General features: G+C 38.0%; 1 protein-coding gene across 1 annotated transcript; it reads right to left on the bottom strand.

Annotated features, from left to right (window-relative positions):
- Positions 1–95: 95 nt before the first annotated feature.
- Positions 96–5,060, bottom strand: or30bu1 (odorant receptor, family 30, subfamily BU, member 1). Its single transcript, XM_051685779.1, has one exon. It carries the CDS (start codon positions 3,097–3,099, stop codon positions 2,101–2,103), a length of 999 nt encoding a protein of 332 aa, XP_051541739.1. The 5' UTR covers positions 3,100–5,060; the 3' UTR covers positions 96–2,100.
- Positions 5,061–21,710: the final 16,650 nt, after the last annotated feature.

The following is a 21,710-nucleotide window of genomic DNA, read 5'->3' as shown; positions in this document are numbered from 1 at the left end:
AGAAAATCCCATTACAAACTTTGTGTTATGCCATGCTTGGATTTTAGCACTATTCTATATTTCAGATTATTTCTCTCTTTTTATTTTATTTATTTATTTATTTTTTACAGAAAAAAACAGGGTACAGTGTGACAGGGTACTCAGCCTTACACACTCCAAATGGTTAGGATTAGGGATAGGGCGGGGTTTGGGCATCTGCTGCCTGCCAGGAACAAACCCAGGCACCTTTGTACAGTCAGTTGGTAAATGTCAAATCGGACGGTTCGGCATTCTAAAGCAGACGACTTCTTTTGTGTGTGTGTGTATGTGTGTGTACATGTTTATCCTACATTGTGGGGACCAAATGTCCCCACAAGGATAGTAAAACCTGAGATCACCTACCTTCTGGGACCCAGCCAGCGGTCCCCACAAGGGACATGGCTTATTAAACATACTAAATTATGTTTTTTTGAAAATGTAAAAATGCAAAGTGAGGGTCAGGTTTAGGAGTAGGGTTAGGGGATAGAAATTATTGTTAGATTGGTATAAAATGCATGGAAGTCTATGGAGAGTCCCCACAATGATATAAAAACAAGTTTGTGTGTGTGTGTGTGTATTCGCTAGCAATATTGTGCCAGTGAAAACGAACAATTTCTTTACAAACATTTAGGCCTAATACCACAGTTTCCCTCAAAATACCATACATTTATTTTTACTACTGTGAAGCATGACTTAATATGCAATTTCTTGTAAGAAGCTTTCAGAATATATGGAGAAAGATCTTTCTGAAGAAAGCGAACTTGTGTCATCCTGAACTATGAGAAGGTAGGTTCTTTCTCACTACTACATCTTTCTTTAGGCCAGTTGAAGGGGTTTCTTTCAAAAATGAATGGTGTAGGATAAGTTTGAGTGTCTGTTGGATGAAGGATTCTAACGGAGGTTGCAGTAGCAGCTCTCTAAAGGCCAAGCAGGAGTGCATCTGTCCTGTGTCAGCTCATAATCTGTTTTGCCTTCACTTCTTTCCTGACTATGACAAGTCATTTACTGAACAGACCCTCTGTCTAAGAAGATAATTTTTGGAAGTTTGGTCCTGGCTACTGCAGTTTAGTACATGAAGAAGAAGGGAAAGGGACAGACATTGATGAATAACTAATTACAATGAAACTAAACTGTATTAGTAACTGTTTATTATTAAAAACAAAGCATGAACTGTAACTATGTCTACTTTTACCTGTGAGTACTGCTCTAGTAAAGTCAAATGATTTATACCCAATTGCTCCACAAACAATACACAATTTAGCATCATACAATTTTTGCAAGCTATGGGCCTGTAAGGACTATAATACTGATACAACATCAGTTAACAATGTTTATTGATAATCTATGTTAATAAAACTTTAAATCTGTCTTGACTTAAACACAGCAAAACAAGACACCTGTTTTTATTGGTTCAGTCAGTAATGCATGACCTTCCACATTTATTCTCATAGTGGGGTTCAAACGTCTGAGTCTAAACCTGAATTTGAACCTGGAAATAAACAGTTTTAGAATTTTAGAAGAGTTTTAGAATTTTGAAAAATTTAAAACAGAGAAAACTTATAATGTAAACTGAAAAAATAAATATTCAGAACTATGTTATCAATCAAATAAGCAAATATGTGACATTGATCATGTAAACTTTGCGCAAAATGTCAGATTTCCTTGCTTCCATTGAAGCACAAACGATGCTTTTGGGACCATTCTCAAATGCTGGGATAAAATGGATCATCAGGTTTTACACACACACACACGCACACACACAAACAGTCCAGCTTGAGTGCATGTTGTCATTAAAATAAAAGGGGCACATACTAAATACTAAATAATCTATGTTTATTATTCAATTCACTATTTCACCCAAATTGTTATGCTGATGATATAATTTGTCATTAAAAACAGTATTAAATTAGAAAAAAAGCTAAATAGAAGCATTTCACAAGTGTGCTCTAGACTGTTAAAGCCCACTATATTATCAGTACATAATAGAAAATAATAATAAAATATTGTCAATGCCTAATAACAATACATAAGCAAATAAGCTGCATAATGAGATGCATAACATAATCTAATTGACAGGTCACTTCATTTAGAAATAGTTAACCTCTTGCCCCTTCGAGTTTTCTGCACACAATGTTTGTGGACACATTTCAGAAAGAATTGCCTGATCTCTTTGATCCTGATGCAGTAAATGAAGGGATTTACCAGCGGAGGCAAAAGACTATAGAACATGACAAGGGCGATTCTCTGACTGCTACTTATTTTTATTGGAATATTTGGTATATTAGTGCTGGAGTAAACAACAAAACGTGGCACATAATAGAGGGTAATGATAGTCAGCTGTGTTGCACAGGTAGAGAGGGCTTTAAGTCGGCCTTGAGCATTTGCTATTCGAAGCACAGACACAAGGATACTTACATAGGAAATGAGAATGAAAGAGAATGGTACGAGAAGAACAAACATTGCTATACTATAGGACACAAGGCCCTGGTGTGTGATATCAGCACAGGCGAGCTGGTTCATAGACGAGGCGTCACAGAAACAATGAAGGATCATATTTGGTCCACAGAATGGCATTTGCAATGTCAGCATAGAACTAACAGTTGGGGCAATCATTGCAGAACACCATGACAACCCTTGTAAAATTCTCATAGAGCGGTTAGTCATTAAAACTGGGTATCTTAGTGGGTAACAGATTGCCAAGTACCGATCTAGGGCCATGATCATCATGATAAGTGAGTTTAGAGTACCAAAGTAGTGAATTAGCTGCCTTTGCAACATACAAACATAGAAAGCAATATAGCCATCATTAAACCAATAACGAGAAATCAATTTTGGCAAGGCAACTGTGCAAAAACCAATATCAGACAAAGACAAACTCAGCATGACAATATACATTGGCTTATGAAGGCTGCGTTCAATTATAAAAAGGACCACAACGAGACAGTTCCCCGTAATCACGGCCATGTAGATGCAGAATAAAACGGATGCCATCAGGTTGTAGTATTTAGGCTGAAGTCCAGGGAAGCCCACAATGAAAAACTCTGTTACAGCAGAAGCTGTTGTTTGGTTCTCCCATGACATACTAAAAACATATCAAACATACAAACAACCATTTACACAAATATAAATTATTTGAAGGTAAAGACTGATACTTTTTAACACGTCAATGCATCTTCCAATCAACTTTTTCTCATTTTAAAAATGTATTTACCCATAATGATGTACTTATATATTTAGCCTAAATAATATATATATATATTTTGTTTCTTTTACCTATTTAAAAATACAATATAATAATTTAAAAAGAAATATACTATTACTTAATTAAAATTAATCTACATCATTACAATACACTGCATAATTAAATACTGTACTTAATCCCATATAAAAGCTGTACATGGGTTTTCTTTATTGTCATTGATTTAAAATGTAGTCTTAAATTATTTGCTAAATCAAATTTAGGTTGTATTGAAATTTAGCTAATCAAGTGATTACCTTAATTATTCCTCAGTCAAGTTACATGACATCTGCTAAGAATATTTCTTACTGGCTCAACGTGTCATATCTCAGTGAACTATGCATTTGCCAAAGTTCTGCTTGTGTTTCATTATTTTATAGCTGTAGTATCAGTGTTAAAGCCTGTAGGGTCCAATACGTCATGCTGGATCTCACTTTGTTTTTACATATAGAATCATGAAACTGGGCAGACCTTTGGGGTTTATTGGTTGAGGTGCTTTGTGCATTAAAAGAGTTGTGCAAGCATCTCTCTCTCTCTCTCTCTCTCTCTCTCTCACACACACACACAGTGTACTGTGTAGTTAGTAGGGGTGTGCAAGCCATTATCTGTATCTGTTGCAGTGGCAAAATGATCTGTATCTGTATTTGGATAGAACTGGATGTGGGCGGGGCTTAAAACTGAAGTAGAGCTGATTTTTTCTATTAATTCGAATTTACGTTTTCGTCATAATTTTATTTAGTTTTTTAAATCGTGGAATTGAGGTTGTACATAAAATATTTAGCAGACACTGTAGTTGGATACACTGTCAATCCATAAATGACTGAATATAAAAGAGAAAAACAAATGTTCACAGCACTAGGCTTGATGCCGCCCTCAGTCTGATAAGATGAACGTATGTGGAAATATGCATGGCTGCATGCACCAGTGTAAAATAGGTTAACAACACGGAGACCGATATAAAAGCCGGAACTATATCCAGTACGATTGTACAGTGTGACTGTAGGGAGACTTCGTCCATCATGCATGTTTACACCGGCTTAATCAAACAATAACTATGTTCTGTGTAAGTTGTTTAAGTCATGAAGCACTAAGCTACATTTTCTGAGATGTCAACAGAAATGTATGTGTTTGTAATAAAGTGTTAGAACATACATGGCAGTTATGGGCACTTCATATCAAATCAGATAATGGATGGCTATAAATGGGAGAATCATCCACATCTCCTTTTACCATGATGATTCAGATAGATCGCTAATTATTACTTTTCAAATGTACTGCATTTATAGCCAACATTTAGGAAGCGAAGCGATCATTTTGACAAACAGCGATATTATTTTATTTTGCTGCTCTGCTCAGCCTGTACTGTTAGATAGCACCGCGTGCTCACAGCACTGACTGACGTCATTATTTTAAAATGAGCTTTTTGCTTCCTGCGTTTTCAACTACACTGAAATGGTTCTGATATCTGGACTCTATCTGCAGGTGTTTATGTTTATACATACAAATTGATTGATATACTAAAACTACTTTCTAGATAAACATGACAATTTCTAGATATGGATTTCTAGACAATTTTCTAGATGGACTTGATTTAGATAAAAATAATACCTAATTTGGCTTTGAGGTATTTTGTAGTTTTCTTATTTTATAAAATTATTTCTGAACATCAGTTATTTTAAACAAATTAGATTTTCATTTATTTTACTTTTACACTGTTGACAACTTTCTGTGTGTTGTACTTTTTTTGTGCATTTCTGTTACACATCTTTGTTTTCTATAATGAAAAAAACTTAGATTTTTCTAACCAGGTTACCTTGTATTCTAATAAAGAATATGTTATTTGAATCATGTTGGAGTTACTTTTTTGAAAAATACCTTTAAATGTATGAAAATCAAAAATTATCCTTAAGTTTGAAAAACATTTAGATTTTATTTTTTTGCCATATCACCCAGCTCTAACCAGAAGTGCATCAAAACTAAATAAAATGCCCAATTTAAAAGTAACTCTATTACATTTAGAGTTTCTATAAATAAAATATGCTTTGTATATGCCTTATCATAAAATACTATTAATAATAATAATTATTATTATTATTAGGGGCCAAGCACCGAAGGTAAGTAGCCCTATTGTATCCGTTAGTTAGGGGCCAAGCAACGTAGGTGCGTAACCCCTATTGTATCCGTTAGTATTATTAGGGGCCAAACAGCAAAGGTGCTGTGGCACCTATTGTTTTCGTTAGTATTATTATTATTAGGGGCCAAGCACCAAAGGTGCTGTGACACCTATTATTTTCGTTAGTATTATTATTATTAGAGAACAAGCATCGAAGGTGCTGTGGCACCTATTGTTTTCATTAGTATTATTAGTGGTCAAGCCTCGAAGAGTCTGTAGCCCCTATTGTATTTGTTAGTATTATTAGGGGCCAAGCATCGAAGGTGCTGTGGCATCTACTGTTTTCATTATTATTATTATTATTATTATTCCTCCCCAATGGGAGTCTATGGTAGCCCATAGAACCGTACATAGGAAAATGATGAAATTTGGCACACTGATGGGGTGGTCATGAATAGCCCCCATACCAATTTGGGGTCTCTAGAACATGCTCTATAGCGCCACCACCATATAAAAAATTCACTATTCTTTTGCGTATATCTTTTGAACCGTTTGGCCTAGAGACACAATTCTGATTTTTTGTCTGATTACTCTCCTCTTGATGATTCAAATGGACCCCTTACATTAAAACTGCTCCCATTACAATGGCCACCATCTTGGATTATGTCATTCATCATTTTTTCACTACTATTCCTTCAAACATTACCCAATTCTGCCAAGCAAGGTCTCAAAATAATCTCCAGACTGAGCCGCACAGATTGAATAAATATGAATTATTTTTGCCTTTGTTGAAAAGTTACACAAAATCATAGTTAAAGAGGGGCCTGTGAAAACGGATTTGAAGCTGTATCTTGGGAACGCTTCATCCTATCAAAAAGAAACTTGGTATGCTTCATCAGCACCATGATCTTAGGGCACATGCAGAGTTTTGCAACAACACCACCTATGGGTTGAACCATATGTCCTAAAATCATGGGGTTGGTGTCTGTGGATTCTGTGGATCATGAGGATTTCAACGATTCCATTTCCCCATATCAGATATATTGTCTCTCCGCCATATTGAATTTTAAAAAAAAAAGTGATATATCTTTTAAATACATTGTCAGATTTCAAAGAAAATTGGTATGCATCATCAACATCATGTCCTGATGATACTTAAGCAGTTTCGCTTTGGCACTCAGGGTAATTTCAGTGTGTTAAATCACTGGTTTATAGTTTCAAGAGTCTTGGATTTGGATCAGTGTCAGAATTGATGTTATATTGTACTGGAGGTCTTTCTATTTGTTTACTGAATAGTTGCAGGGCTTATCACAGATCATTTCTGTTTGCAGGTATACTTCTTGTTCTTCTGATATATAAGGGAGTGATATCTTTTGAAAGGATTGAAAAGTCTGGAGACAACATCACCTGTAGTTCAAAGGAACATGGTCTGTTTAGCATGGTTATCATGCTACATGCTATGATAGCTTAGCATGCTAATCGATTAGCATGCTAGCCAATGCATTTGTAAAACTGTTGGGTTTCTGTCTTATAAGGCTATTTGATCACAATGTTATCCGTAGGGCAACATTAGCTTAGCATGCTAATCAGTTAGCATTCTAACCAGCGCATTTGTTAGACTATTTGATCACAATGCTATCCATAGGCAACATTAGCTTAGCATACTAATCAGCTAGAATGCTAATTAGTTAGCATTTTCCATATAAGCCATATAGTCTCTCCGCTATATTGAATTTTGTAAAAAACAAATATGATAAATCTTTACGAAAATTGGTATGCATCATCAAAATCATGTCCTGAGGATAACTGAGAAGTTTGGAGACAGCGCCACCTATAGTTCAAAAGATAACCTACACTTGTGTGCTGACTTTAACCTAAGGAAGTCTCTTTGCCAACAAATTGGATGTCAACTGAGTGGTTCAATGTGTTAAAGAGATGATTTATAATTCAAAAGGTTGTGGGTTCAAATCTGTACCTCTATAAATTGTTCTGTAGTTTTGGTGATTTTTGTATTGGCTTAATGAATGGTTGCTGGGCTGTCCCACAATAAAATTCTGAATTTGATCTCTTTTGAAAAGTTACATGTATACTTAGTCAATCACATTGACTGTTGTGCTTGGCAGTAAAAAACATTCTTAGCAAATTATGAGTTGAGATTGGTGTCTTTGGATACCTTGGGTCATGATAATTTCAACGATATACATTTTTCCAACATCAGCCTTATAACCTTTCCACCATTTTGAATTTTATGAAAAAGTTATGAATATTTAAAATGCTTTGTCTAATTTGAATGAAAATTGGAAGGAGTCTTCGACATCATGTCCTGAGGGTACTTAAGAAGTCTGAAGACAGCACCACATAGTTGTCAAAATGCTTAGTCAATTCAAACAAAACTTTTAATGTATCATTGCTTCTGAAATTGGCAGATATAAATTAATAAATGTATTTATTAAATATTTTTTATTATTTAAAACCTGCTGCTCTCAGCTTGGAATGTATCTTTGGCACTTTTGAGCTGTCAACTGAATCGCTTGAAGTGGTTAAGACATTGGAATACAAGTCAAAAAGTTGTGAGTTTGAGTCCAGGAGAGAGTAGTTTTAAAATTTGTACTTCTGTTGGTCTCTGAGTCTTCATATTGTGCTTACTACAATGCAGACAGTACTTTATTGCATAATTCCTGCTTCAATTAAATAAAAAAATATTCTGTCAATTTTTCAAAAATCAGCCATACAGGTGCATCTCAATAAATTAGAATGTCATGGAAAAGTTCATTTATTTCAGTAATTCAACTCAAATTGTGAAACTCGTGTATTAAATAAATTCAATGCACACAGACTGAAGTAGTTTAAGTCTTTGGTTCTTTTAATTGTGATGATTTTGGCTCACATTTAACAAAAACCCACCAATTCACCATCTCAAAAAATTAGAATACATCATAAGACCAATAAAAAAAACATTTTTAGTGAATTGTTGGCCTTCTGGAAAGTATGTTAATTTACTGTATATGTACTCAATACTTGGTAGGGGCTCCTTTTGCTTTAATTACTGCCTCAATTCGGCGTGGCATGGAGGTGATCAGTTTGTGGCACTGCTGAGGTGGTATGGAAGCCCAGGTTTCTTTGACAGTGGCCTTCAGCTCATCTGCATTTTTTGGTCTCTTGTTTCTCATTTTCCTCTTGACAATACCCCATAGATTCTCTATGGGGTTCAGGTCTGGTGAGTTTGCTGGCCAGTCAAGCACACCAACACCATGGTCATTTAACCAACTTTTGGTGCTTTTGGCAGTGTGGGCAGGTGCCAAATCCTGCTGGAAAATGAAATCAGCATCTTTAAAAAGCTGGTCAGCAGAAGGAAGCCTGAAGTGCTCCAAAATTTCTTGGTAAACGGGTGCAGTGACTTTGGTTTTCAAAAAACACAATGGACCAACACCAGCAGATGACATTGCACCCCAAATCATCACAGACTGTGGAAACTTAACACTGGACTTCAAGCAACTTGGGCTATGAGCTTCTCCACCCTTCCTCCAGACTCTAGGACCTTGGTTTCCAAATGAAATACAAAACTTGCTCTCATCTGAAAAGAGGACTTTGGACCACTGCGCAACAGTCCAGTTCTTCTTCTCCTTAGCCCAGGTAAGACGCCTCTGACGTTGTCTGTGGTTCAGGAGTGGCTTGACAAGAGGAATACGACAACTGTAGCCAAATTCCTTGACATGTCTGTGTGTGGTGGCTCTTGATGCCTTGACCCCAGCCTCAGTCCATTTCTTGTGAAGTTCACCCAAATTCTTGAATTGATTTTGCTTGATGATCATAAGGCTGCGGTTCTCTCGGTTGGTTGTGCATCTTTTTCTTCCACACTTTTTCCTTCCACTCAACTTTCTGTTAACATGCTTGGATACAGCACTCTGTGAACAGCCAGCTTCTTTGGCAATGAATGTTTGTGGCTTACCCTCCTTGTGAAGGGTGTCAATGATTGTCTTCTGGACAACTGTCAGATCAGCAGTCTTCCCCATGATTGTGTAGCCTAGTGAACCAAACTAAGAGACCATTTTGAAGGCTCAGGAAACCTTTGCAGGTGTTTTGAGTTGATTAGCTGATTGGCATGTCACCATATTCTAATTTTTTGAGATAGTGAATTGGTGGGTTTTTGTTAAATGTGAGCCAAAATCATCACAATTAAAAGAACCAAAGACTTAAACTACTTCAGTCTGTGTGCATTGAATTTATTTAATACACGAGTTTCACAATTTGAGTTGAATTACTGAAATAAATGAACTTTTCCACAACATTCTAATTTAATGAGATGCACCTGTATAACCTCCCCACCATTTGGAATTTTATGAAAAAAAAAAAAAAAAAATGTATATTTTAAACCGTCTGGGCAGAGCAGAGCAGAGTGGTTAACACATTGAAATACAAGTCTAAAGGTTGTGAGTTCAAGTCTAGGAAAGACTAGTTTTAAAATTTGCACTTCTGTTGATCTCTGAGTCTTCATATTGTGCTTACTACAATGCAGACTATACTTTATTGCATAATAACCTGTAACAATACACAGAATTGGCCTAAAAGATACAGTAATTCAAATAAAGAAGGTACACTCTCTGGGTGATGACACGTGGTGCTAACACACAGAGTCTACTAAAGGAAAGAGAGGGGTACAACAAGAGCAAAAAAAAAAAAAAAAAAACAAACAAAAAAAAGATCAAACCAGCAAACACTGCAACAATTGAATTTTACTGTCACACAGTCTTAGATGTACATCAACTGCAAATAAAATATGCTCTTGAATAACAAATTAAATGTTTCAATATCTCATGGAAAAAGGCTTGACATTTTTTTTAAATATGTCTTGAATTACTTTTTTATATATGTGTGTAAAAGATTGGCAGTTAATAGAGCTTAAGCTCCATTTAGTGTTGCTGATTTTATTAAAAAAAAATTTTTTTTATTTAAAGTCACCATTACAGTGATTAGTGTTCTCTTTGGTTAGGCACTTGAACCTTCTTTAATAAATTAATTTCTAGGAAATGGGTTATTCACACTGAAAATGCTTAAAATATGTGTGATGTTTTAACTGTGTTAGAAGAAAGTGTTTTGCACAAATCATTGATCATGGTAATATATGCAGTTCATATAAATGGAGTTAGTGGAATAGTTATCTGACAAGTTAATCAGATACTGTCACTGAAGGATGCAACAATCTCTTATAAGAAAATACTATTGCGTTGTTATTCACACAGACTCATCCCTCTGAGGAGGGTCACATAAAAGCAAAGAAGAATGTTTCTCCTCTGTGACCACGAGCTGCATGGACTACTTTCACTAAAGCACAAAATCCTTATGTTCACATGGGTGATTACATTAACTAGTAACAAAGAAAAACATTATAACAAATGTTCCCTCTCTTCTACAATCCAAGAAGCCAATACTTTTGTACAATTTAACCTGTTTGTCAATACAGATCTATGAGTACTATTTACACTAGAGACTTAGCAAAAGCCAATAACCAGGATCACAACTAGCTCATGGGAAAACAAATCTCATCCCTGGTAACTAAAAATAAGCTTTTGTCATAACATAAAACGACATTATTAAGATTAAACAGAACTTGAAACATAACTATAACCCACAATTACTTTTAAATGTTAATTAATAACACCCCCAAACAGTCCCCAAAACCTTCACAGACCTACCTAATTAATTATGCAAACACAACAGCCAATAGCAAGTCCCAAAGCAAAAACAATGACAGAAGTTACAATATATTTTCTATGAGGTTCATTTTCACTTTCCTGACAGAATTTATAACTTGTGTTGTTTAAGGAAAAAATTAGCTAAATAATTCCACTGTCACAGTGACAAAAAATACATTTAAATAAAAAATAATACAAAATTAATTTGCATGGCTTGTAAGAATTTGTTTTTTATAAATAATTTTATAATAAATAAGAAATATTATAATTAGTTTAATAATATTTAACATTTATTTTGGAACCTATGTGAATTTCAATGAGCATATAATGATTTGCTAAAACTACATGAGAGCAGTAAAGGCTCAAGATAGACTGAACACTGGGGGAGCATCTTGTGCTATACCCTTGAAAGGATAACAATGCTGTGAGGAAAATGAGGGAGGGGAGCATCGTTTGTGGTGATTGATGCTTTAGGGCCCTGACTCGGGCAAGCATTTTGTTGTGCAATACCCTTGACAAGAGCAACCAAAGCTTATGATGTATATGAGCCCTGAATTGGGCGACATGGTTGAGCAATACCCTTTACAAGAGTAACCATGTAAATGACACATGAGAGGGAGGGGAGCATTGTTGTGCAATACTCTTGAAAAGGATAACAATGCTTGGAGGAGTATGAGGAAGGGGTTGCATAGCTTTCTTTTTTATTATTTTTTTTTTTTATTCTACCACCACCAGAGTTGTAAGAAAATGGTACATTTGCTATGTTGCTCAATATGAGCTGAGCTCGATTCATTGAATGCAGGTAGGGACGTATGTATGTCTTATATGATGAGGAAGACCATCGACCCAGCGTCTTGATGGAAGACTCGGGAAATCTTCGTGAAGCAACTGCTTAGCTATTACTCGTTATATTTTTGTCTGTGAGTAAAACAAATAGGTTGTATTCTACTCTTTGGGAGCTTTCCAACAACATATGATACATGGCTATTTAAAATGTTTGATGTTTTACTGATTGCAATAACATGTACAGTGCAATTTGTTTTTAAATAAATTATCATAAAAGAACACTACTGATTTGTCTGCAAATTTCAAAGCACTTGTTCTGTTTTGGTCATAATGCCTACATGCATTATGTAGAACATGCAGAACTACGCTTTCAAACGACACCTATTTTGTGTTGGTCAAGAATGTAGTTATTAATATTTTGACACTTATTTTTTCTCACGGGCCCATCCGAGCTTAAAGGGTTAACTGACAAAATTTTAGTGTAATGTACCCTGATAGGGATGCAATGCAAGCTCAACATTCAATAGAAGATTAGAATGGGATCAAAGGTGAGGAAACAGGGAAGATTTATGTCTGATTTTTCTTTCTCTTTTCTCTCTTTCATTCATTTTGCTTCCTACACTTCTCATTGCCATTATTAATTTTAAATAATATCACACCCTAAGCTGGACTCTACTGGCTGTCATTCACACAGTTTTGGAACTGTTCTCATTGGCGGAGCAAAAACGTGCCATATTGTGTCTAAAATATAAGTTATACTGTAGAAAATGTTTTGTCAGGTAACCACATTTTTTTTTAATGAATAAACATCTAAATTTAATTTAAGCCAGAAATATTACTTGTTATGGCTAAATCAGCCTTACATAACTATATTACTGAAGGACTGACTTAAACAGACTTGACCTTAGGTTGTCACGTGATTGGATGTGTCGTCAATGTCAATGTTTCTTTAACATTGAAGCCTGGCCTCTCTCTGCTGAGTGGAATACTGAATCAGCTGTGTCCCAGTGGACTGTTATGACCACACAGATATTTATTTTGGATTTGTGGTAGTTTATTTCAGTCAAGGGTGTGATTAAATTCCATCACAGTTCAGCTGATAGTAAGGAGGTACCCAGAAATCTAGTTCACAGTCCCGAAACACCTAAGTGTTGCCATGCAGATTTCTCAAGCCATAATCTGTCTGTCTGTCTAATCTGTTTTAGTTGAGACTATTGATCAACAATGAATCCTCTTTAGTTGAAATATGTTATTTTACCCCTAATGCACAAATAAACAAGCTCTTAGATCCTCCCTCAAATTTGATGAAGGCGTTCATAAATATTTGCAACCTATCAAAAGAGTTTCTCAGACTATTTACTCATATCTGGGGAGTCTTTCATTATGTTTTGTCTGGGGGAGCATTTCCCAAGGATGAGTAATTGAGTGAGTATAAACTCATTATTAGCTCCACGTTCTGAACTTTATCGGCCAATGACGTGATGGTGGAATTCAGACAGGATTTGCCAGAAAAGTCACTTTGATAAAACAGGCCGACAAAGTTTGGCTGGTCTTTGCAAAGTGGGTCAGGTCAGTGGCAGCTCTTGATAATACAAAGTCTTTAATGCCTTGCTCTCATCCAGGTGTTCACAAACCATGTCTTTTCCCCTTTGCATAGTAGTCTACATGCTTTGATATTGTAGGCAGTCTAATGTATATCTAAAATACTCTCTTGTGTTCATTCAGTCCGACAATCTTTTTTTCTAAATTTTTGCAGCTTTAAAACTGCCTCTCAGAAAAACTACAGTGATGCATTTAGTTGCCAGAGAGACACTGCCCAAGCCAAATTCCCAAGGTAACATTCAATCTCTTTTCTCTCCAGCCTTTGCTCACTTTTTCACATGCTCCCTGCCTTACTGCAGCCTTCACTTTGTTAAAAAATGACCAGTTTATATGTGTCATTTTTGGGCTCCTGTATTATTCCAGACCCAAGTTTTGGTTCACCAAAATAAAATTGCCTCAACCCTGTCACATGACAATTTTTGGGCAAATTAAATTGGAAGACCATTTAATTTTGGAACGTAGTGCTTGCTGAGCTTAGTCTAACATGTTAGAAGCAATCGCAAAAAGGTTTCTTTTTTGCTGTTGTTGAACTTAAGGCACATTTTCATGAAAATGTAAAGACCAATGATTTATTTATAAAATGTATTAATGTCCATTTCAAAATAATAAAAAAGGCTTTGGGATCTATTTTCATGACCGCGCTAGACACAGCGCTACGCACAAGGACCGTGCGCTGCATCATATCCAGTTTTTGTTAAAGTGCTAATTCTAAGTGCAATTTTCATGCCAGTGCAACACGCAAGCGGGCAAGTGCTTGCGTTATCTGTGGGTGTATGCATGCAAACTGCGGGTGTATTGTATGTTAATAAAGTGCCACAAATCGTGATATGCTATTTTCCTGAGAAATAGGTCATTAGGCCAAGATGTATGAGAACCGCATCTATTTTTTGTCCCAAAGTCTAAAGTTTGGGGGTTGCAGTTTGGGGATTTCACCAGCAGATGACATCAAAGAGCTATCGATCACTTTTAATACTAGCCATGATTTGATGCAAGATGCAAATGGTCCATATTTCTTTTTTCTAATGCACTGCATAGAGCCTATTTACACTACCAAATTCTTATGAATGGGGTGTCTTCACTGATATCAACAGGGAATGGAATTTTTTAAGCGCATGCTTGCATGAAAATACTTCATGGCCATGCCCACTGACTTTGCATGTATGACATATCGCATAGCATTGCAATTAGGATGTAGTGGTCTTAAAATAGGGCCCTTTAATGCCTGAGATGGGAATACATGTTTTTTTTTTTCATGGTTTAGATGTCGCTAATGTTGTGAGCAGTTCAGATGAATATACAGTATGAAATATTACCAGAGTCTAAGAATTACCCATGTATAAGACAGTTACTTAGAATTGTTTTGATGATGTTGTTCATATTACTTATTTTTCTCATGCAAAAAATGCAGTGAATTGATTAACCTTATGATTCATGGTCCCTTGTTAAACCATTATTAATATTGCTGTGAGATATTCACTAAATTAAAACAGTCCCTAATTAAATTGAAGTCAGGAATTGTCACTTTAATACAAATGTAAATGTTTTATTATACCAAATAATCCTCTTGGATATGAGGTGACATTCTCAGTTCTGTATGAGTTTGTATTTTTATATATATTTGTTTAATCATTATTTATGAATGCCAGGGCACTTTGTGTTTTGAGAGAATCCTTGCTCTGTCCTGTAGTCATATTCATCAGTTTTAAAGATTATGGCTCTGTTCCACAACGACTATCAACTGATGCATGCGAGTAGAATGAATAGATTCCGGACATACTTCATCTGGAGACATATAGATCTGTATATATGACGTAATAACAAAAACCGTGAAATAATCTACTCTGGTTTTGTTAAACAAGCACCATTAAACCATAAGGAACAACTTTCTTGGCATATACTGTATAGCACTTACAATTGAAAAGAACCACCTGACTCGCGGTTCACCGCTGTTCTTTTAATTCCAGTGTTTTGAATGAGAAGTCTCGAAAACTCCCAAGGGATTATGGGAACTTTAAGTGTCGTGTCAATCTGCACTTCAGAATCTCACCGGAAATGGTTATTTCTCGCTTACTGTTTTATGAATACTGAGAATTTGGACATACTACTCCATTGGCATACTGTTTTTGGCATACTATATATTAGGGAAGTATAAATATTCAGATGCAGCGGTACTCAAAGACAGCTGAACCAAGCACAACAGAATGCAGTGATCTCAAGACTGGTTTTTTTTAAAGTTTCAAACTATGTTTAACTTTACACAGCATCCTAAAAGCACAGCACTTTGGACTAGAGGCACTGAAAACTAGTGAGATATGACGCAAACAAAGTGAGCGTCCGTCTGACGCTTGAGTACATAGGCCAACAATTAAAAGTAGAGCTGAGGGAAGTAGGTCAATAATCTGGTTATGTTCAATGATATGGAAATTAAACGTCCTGGTCACTTGCGTTTTGAGTGGAAATACATCACATGGTCTTGCCAAGCCTTGTCGGAAGTATGTCATGTGGAGAAGTCCCATGGTAGGTCCTACCCTACGGGGGAGGAGTTTATACAAACATACTTCCGTAGGAGGGTAGCGATTTCCACACGCAAGGTAGCGGCATTCTCGCCCTTCACCGAGGTGAAGTGGACGCCGCTGAACCTGGGCGGACGCATGGCGAACTGAGTCGCGTAGCCGAGTCGGACGGTCCGGACCAGCCATCGTTACGGGTTGGAAAGCGCAAGCCACGCGTCCAAGCTCCGGGTGAGGGGGACCAAGGGGACAATCTCGTCGGACGTACTAGTGGGTGGGCCTCGCGGCGGGGTGGAGCCTGAGATGCCACGTCGTGCCGTGGCCATGCTGAGTTCAGGTACATCGAAGCACTTACCTGGCTCCTTGTGACCACCCCCGGAACAGACTGGGACGGGGGAGGAAGAGGCCTGTCCTCGTGACCCGTGGAGACTGTCACATCTGGGGCGGATTTGTGCCACAGCTGGGCGTGCAGGGGCGGGGAGACCACCACTGGAGCGCCAAACCTGCCGAAATGGAATGGTGGACGGTGGTCATGATGACGGCTGTGCGCACCGGGTATGTGACCCAGGGAACAAGGCAACCGCTCTTTTGCTGAACTCTTGGGTACCGCAGCCACTTGGGTGAAATCAAATGAAAAGGTAACAAAAGATTCTCCTCCCGGCCCTCCACCGGGGGATGGAGTGGTCTGCTTACCAGCTCCAGGGCAGCGGGTTTCCTCGTCCCTGGGTCGCCAGTCTCAGGGTCGCTTCGAAGCCTTTCTCAGGTTTTTGGCGGCCGGCCGTGAGACAGGTGGTGTCTGCTTCCTGCAGTGGGCTCCACGCCGGGGCGGGCTGAGGGAGAGCTGGTGCAGTCACCGCAGTAGGACACCCTTGGCGACGAGCAGATGGGGTGTGGGATCTTGAGCCGCGCCGGGGCAGGATGTGTTGGATAGCTTCCGTCTGCTGCTTCACCACCGAGAACTGCTGGGCAAAGTCCTCGACGGTGTCACCGAACAGGCCAACCTGGGAAATGGGGGCGCCAAGGAACCGTGCCTTGTTGGCCTCTCCCATCTTGACCAGGTTGAGCCAAAGGCGGCGCTCCTGGACCACCAAGGTGGACATTGCCCGCCTGAGAGACTGCGCCGTGACCTTCGTCCGTGAGCCCAGGAACCAATCATCGAGCCGCAAGGGTTCAGGGGAGAGTGGAGGGTTCCACTCTAGCCTGACGCTCGCGGCTGCCCGGGAAAGCATGTCCATCATCTCCGTGTCAGCCTGTGACTGGGCGACCATACCCGAGGGGGGGGGCCCAGCTGAGGCTTCCGCATCCGACTGGACAAGCCCGCTCTCCGATGCTGCACTTGAGAGCTCATCACCTTTGCGGACTCCGAACAAGAGGTCGAACTCACCGTGAGACGAGCCGGCGGACTCATCCGGAAGCCAATCGAGGCAAACGAGCATGGCGGAGGTGGTCCCATTGAGGTCCCCAAATTTGGCTCAAGTAAACTAAAATTTTTTTTTTTTTAAGTAACATTAACTAGTTACAAGTAAACTTAACTAATCTGTGATTAAAGTATCATTGTTTTTATTTAAATATTTAAATTGCGTTATAGCATGTCATACAGTTTAAGAGAAATTATGACTGTAATCTCGGTTAGCTATATGGCACTTTGGATTCTCCTCAGTACTTCTTAGTGCACATAAATCTGGACTTTTGTAAAGTACAATGGAGTAACATTTCTCGTGTTTTGTCTTCCATCTTTGCTCATTGCAATGCATTATTGGATTGCCTTCTCTGTGAAGGCTACATGCGATGCTGCTTTAGAATTTGGTAAAAAGAAGGTATCTAAGTTAAGTCTAAAACAGTTAGCTCATTTGCATTTGGAACAGTGACATGCTGACAATATCATGTACCTAACAGCAGTAATCCCCTCTAATGGCTGAAGAATTATTGTCCTGTTTTATTTTTAAAATTTTCATAATTTGATATAATCTTTTTTGTTCTGCCTTTCATTTCTCTTTTTGTGGTCTTTGCTTTATGCTTTTTAACACCGCACTAGGTCTGAAAAATATTGGTCCTTATCAGGGTTCAAATCTGTACAGAACTGAAGTTTAAAAAAAAAACAAATGGTAAATAAAACTAATGCTTCTCATTCTTTAAACTACAAATTGAAATACATCTATAAACTGAATAAAGAATCCAGAATATTGAAGTGAAATACCTTTTTCTTGGTGTTCACATTCATATTGGTAATATCAAATTGAATGGTTAGAAAATCCCATTACAAACTTTGTGTTATGCCATGCTTAGATTTTAGCACTATTCCATATTTCAGATTATTTCTCTTTTTTATTTGTATTTTTACAGAAAAAAAACATCGAGAGTAAAAGTTAATACATTAAAAGCTAGTATATATATATATTGTTCATTTATAAAAGTCCTTTTTAACTAAACTCTCTTTTAGTATAATATTTAATAAACTACAGTAAAGGGGGTCACGTGACGCCATGCGAGAAGCAGATGTGTGAGCGACTAGCTCCGCGCACTTTGCTAGTTTGTAATTGCTAGCAAAGTGCGCAGTCATGTTTAATCCGGTGAGATTCAATACACCCAGGTACATGTTTGAGGTAAACATGGCAAAGAAGTCAAAATCCTCAGACTCTGGAGACATTAAAAGACACTTACGTGCTCTAGCTGAAACCTCTGACGGGCCTGCGAGCTGGGGACTCGAGTTGGAAAGCGCAACGGGAGAAGAAATTCAGCATCCACTGTCCAACATCTCGGTGATGCTGACGAAGGTTGTTGCTGACTTGGAGGATCTCGCTGTAATACGTCGATCTATTATGGCAATGGAAACAAAATTCTCTGAGTTGGTCACAAGAGTAGCAGATGTTGAGAAACGAGTCATCGGAAAGGGAATTATCCGCTAATCCGCCCACGTCCAAAACAGACTTGGAAAACATTTTGGAAAAATTGGAAGATCTCGAAAATAGGAATCGAAGGAACAATATACGAATTGTTGGAATTCCTGAGCATGAAGAGGGCAGAGATATGGTGAAATTCCTGGACGAGCTCTTCCCGAGTCTGCTCGACATAACAGGCCATAAACTGGAAATCGAGCGAGCTCACAGAGTCCTGGCTCGGAGATCTGCTGAGGGAGACAGGCCCCGATCAATTCTGGCCAAATTTCTGAGATCATCCGATAAAGATCTCATGTTGCGCCAGGCGAGGAGCAAAGGAAAGCTTTCTTGGAAGAATCACAATATTTTCTTGTTCCCGGACTTTGCGAATTCAACAAGAGAGAAACGCAATTGGTTCAAGGAATGTAAGAAACTCTTACATCAACGGAAGGTCGCTTTTGCACTGATGTTTCCGGCCAAACTGAGAATAGACACCAAAGATGGCCGCAAAGTATTTTTATGCCCCAAAAAAGCACTGTCCTTTATAGAAACTATGGGTGAGTAAACCATTTCATGTTACTTATGTGAGTGGACTGACTCGATGTACATAACTCGACTGTCTAAGGAAATTGGGCGCCATTTATTTTTTCTTTCTGCGTTGGCTCCGCCTAGCTGTTTTTTGGAATGACACTTCCTTCAAGAAACTTTTGCATTGACGGAAGATCGCTTTTACACTGAAGTTCCTGGCCAGATTGAGAATGGACACTATAGATGACCACAAAATGTCCACATGCCCACACAAAGGATGTATTTTATAAAGCTGATGGACTGAGTAAGTGATGTATTATTTTTTATGTGGCCTCCGAGTGAATTTGACTCTTGATCATCCGAGGAACCGTGATGTCTATTTTGTTTCTTTTTGTGCTAGTTCCGTCTAGCGGCTGGAGTTTGATTTATGGTATAACACTGCTTTGGGACAGTTATGGATGAATCTGTTCGTTCTTTGTACTTATGCCTCCTGTTGGCTGGAGTTTGTTTTTGTGGAGTATTTTCACGGGACACTGGAATGATTACGTCATCTGCTGCACTCATAACAGCTGGTTCACTGAACACTTGAAACACTTGTTTGTCTGTCCGAGGAAACTGAACGGCTTTATATCAGCTGGAATTTGTTTTGTGGGGGAACACACTTTCAAGACAGTTCTGTGAATTAATCTACATGTTCTTTCTGTTTATTCTGCCTGTTGGCTGGGGTCTGTTTTACAAAGTATTTTCTGTTATGTACTTTTGCCTCACAAAATCTATATAGAAGCACCGGACTTGAGCAATCCAATGGCAAAGTTGTCACGGGGGTTCTCGTATGCGTACATGGACCTTCTGGGTTTAGGGGGATTGACGCCGGTTGGCGCTGTCTTGCGTAGGGTTAATGCACACGTTTTTCTTTTTTCTGTTTGTTTTGTTCCGGGGAAAGTTCAGGGTTTGACTGTTGCATTGATGTTGAAATGTGGTTTTGTAATCTTGTTTTTGACACACAATTTATTTTTTCTATTATATCAAATGTCAAATGTTAATATGAGTGGGATATCTTTCTCCACGTGGAATGTGAATGGGTTGGGGCACCCCATAAAAAGAAGGAAGGTTATTTCTTTTCTTAAATGTAAGAAATATGATATAGTGTTTCTACAAGAAACACATCTTTCCCCACAGGAAGCTGAAAAATGTGGGAAGATATGGGGTGGACAGGTTTTTTTTTAGTGTTGGCTCAAGTAAGAGCAGGGGAGTCATTATATTGATAAACATCTACAATTCAAATTCCTCAAACAGATTAAAGATAAATCATTCATTGTTATTGTTGTTCTAGCAAACATTCAGGAGCAAAGGTTGATTTTGGCTAATATTTACGCACCTAACGCTGATGATCAGGGCTTTTTTATAGATCTTGAAGGGATGTTGCAAGCTGCTGGCACCCCTCATGATATAATATTGGGAGGAGACTTTAATCTTTTGATGGAATCAGTCCTTGATCATAGTGAAGCAAAAGTGTGTAAGCCCACTAGCGCAACAGTGACACTTCACGGGATGTGTAAAAATCTTGGTCTTGCAGATGTTTGGTGACTTTTTAACCCATCTGGTAGAGACTATACATTTTTTTCATCAGTCCATAAGATTTATTCTAGAATAGATTTTTTTTATATCTAAGTCCCTCATTTCATCTGTTGTCGATTGCTCAATTGGAAACATTTTAGTCTCAGATCACGCCCTGGTGAGCTTGGTGGTGTTGCCACATACGGAGAAAAAGAAACCATACAGCTGGCGCTTTAATGTATCCCTTTTGCAAAATCCTGATTTCCAACAAATGTTAAAGACTGAAATCAGTGTCTATATGGAGACCAACTGGTCCTCAGTAACCTCTGTGGGCATGGCTTGGGAGGCACTTAAGGCAGTTCTTAGGAGTAGAATCATACAGTATGCCTCATTCACCAAAAAATCCAAAGCACGAGAACTAGTGGAGTTGGAAGGGAATATTAAAAGTGCCGAGGCGCTGAATGTCATCTAATGGCCTCAGAGAATTGACCCGTTTGAAATACAGATATAATACTATTTTATCGTGGAAAGTGGAGTTTTGGTTATTCAGGGCAAGACAGTCATATTTTGAGTCAGGGGACAAAGCTGGGAAGCTTTTGGCTAGATATATAAAGCAGAGAGTCTTTTTCTACCATTCCTTCAGTGAAATCTGCTGGTGGTTATATTAATAATGCCTTTAAAAATTCTATATTGATCTCTATAGTTCCACGTCTTTGTCTACTGATGATGGTATTAGAAATTTTGTGGAACCATTAGAACTCCCTAAATTGACGACTGAGCAAAAACACT

The sequence above is a fragment of the Myxocyprinus asiaticus genome, chromosome 43 (genome assembly GCF_019703515.2).
Source record: "Myxocyprinus asiaticus isolate MX2 ecotype Aquarium Trade chromosome 43, UBuf_Myxa_2, whole genome shotgun sequence".
Taxonomy (NCBI): Eukaryota; Metazoa; Chordata; class Actinopteri; order Cypriniformes; family Catostomidae; genus Myxocyprinus; species Myxocyprinus asiaticus.
This window is presented reverse-complemented; position numbering and strand designations above follow the sequence as displayed.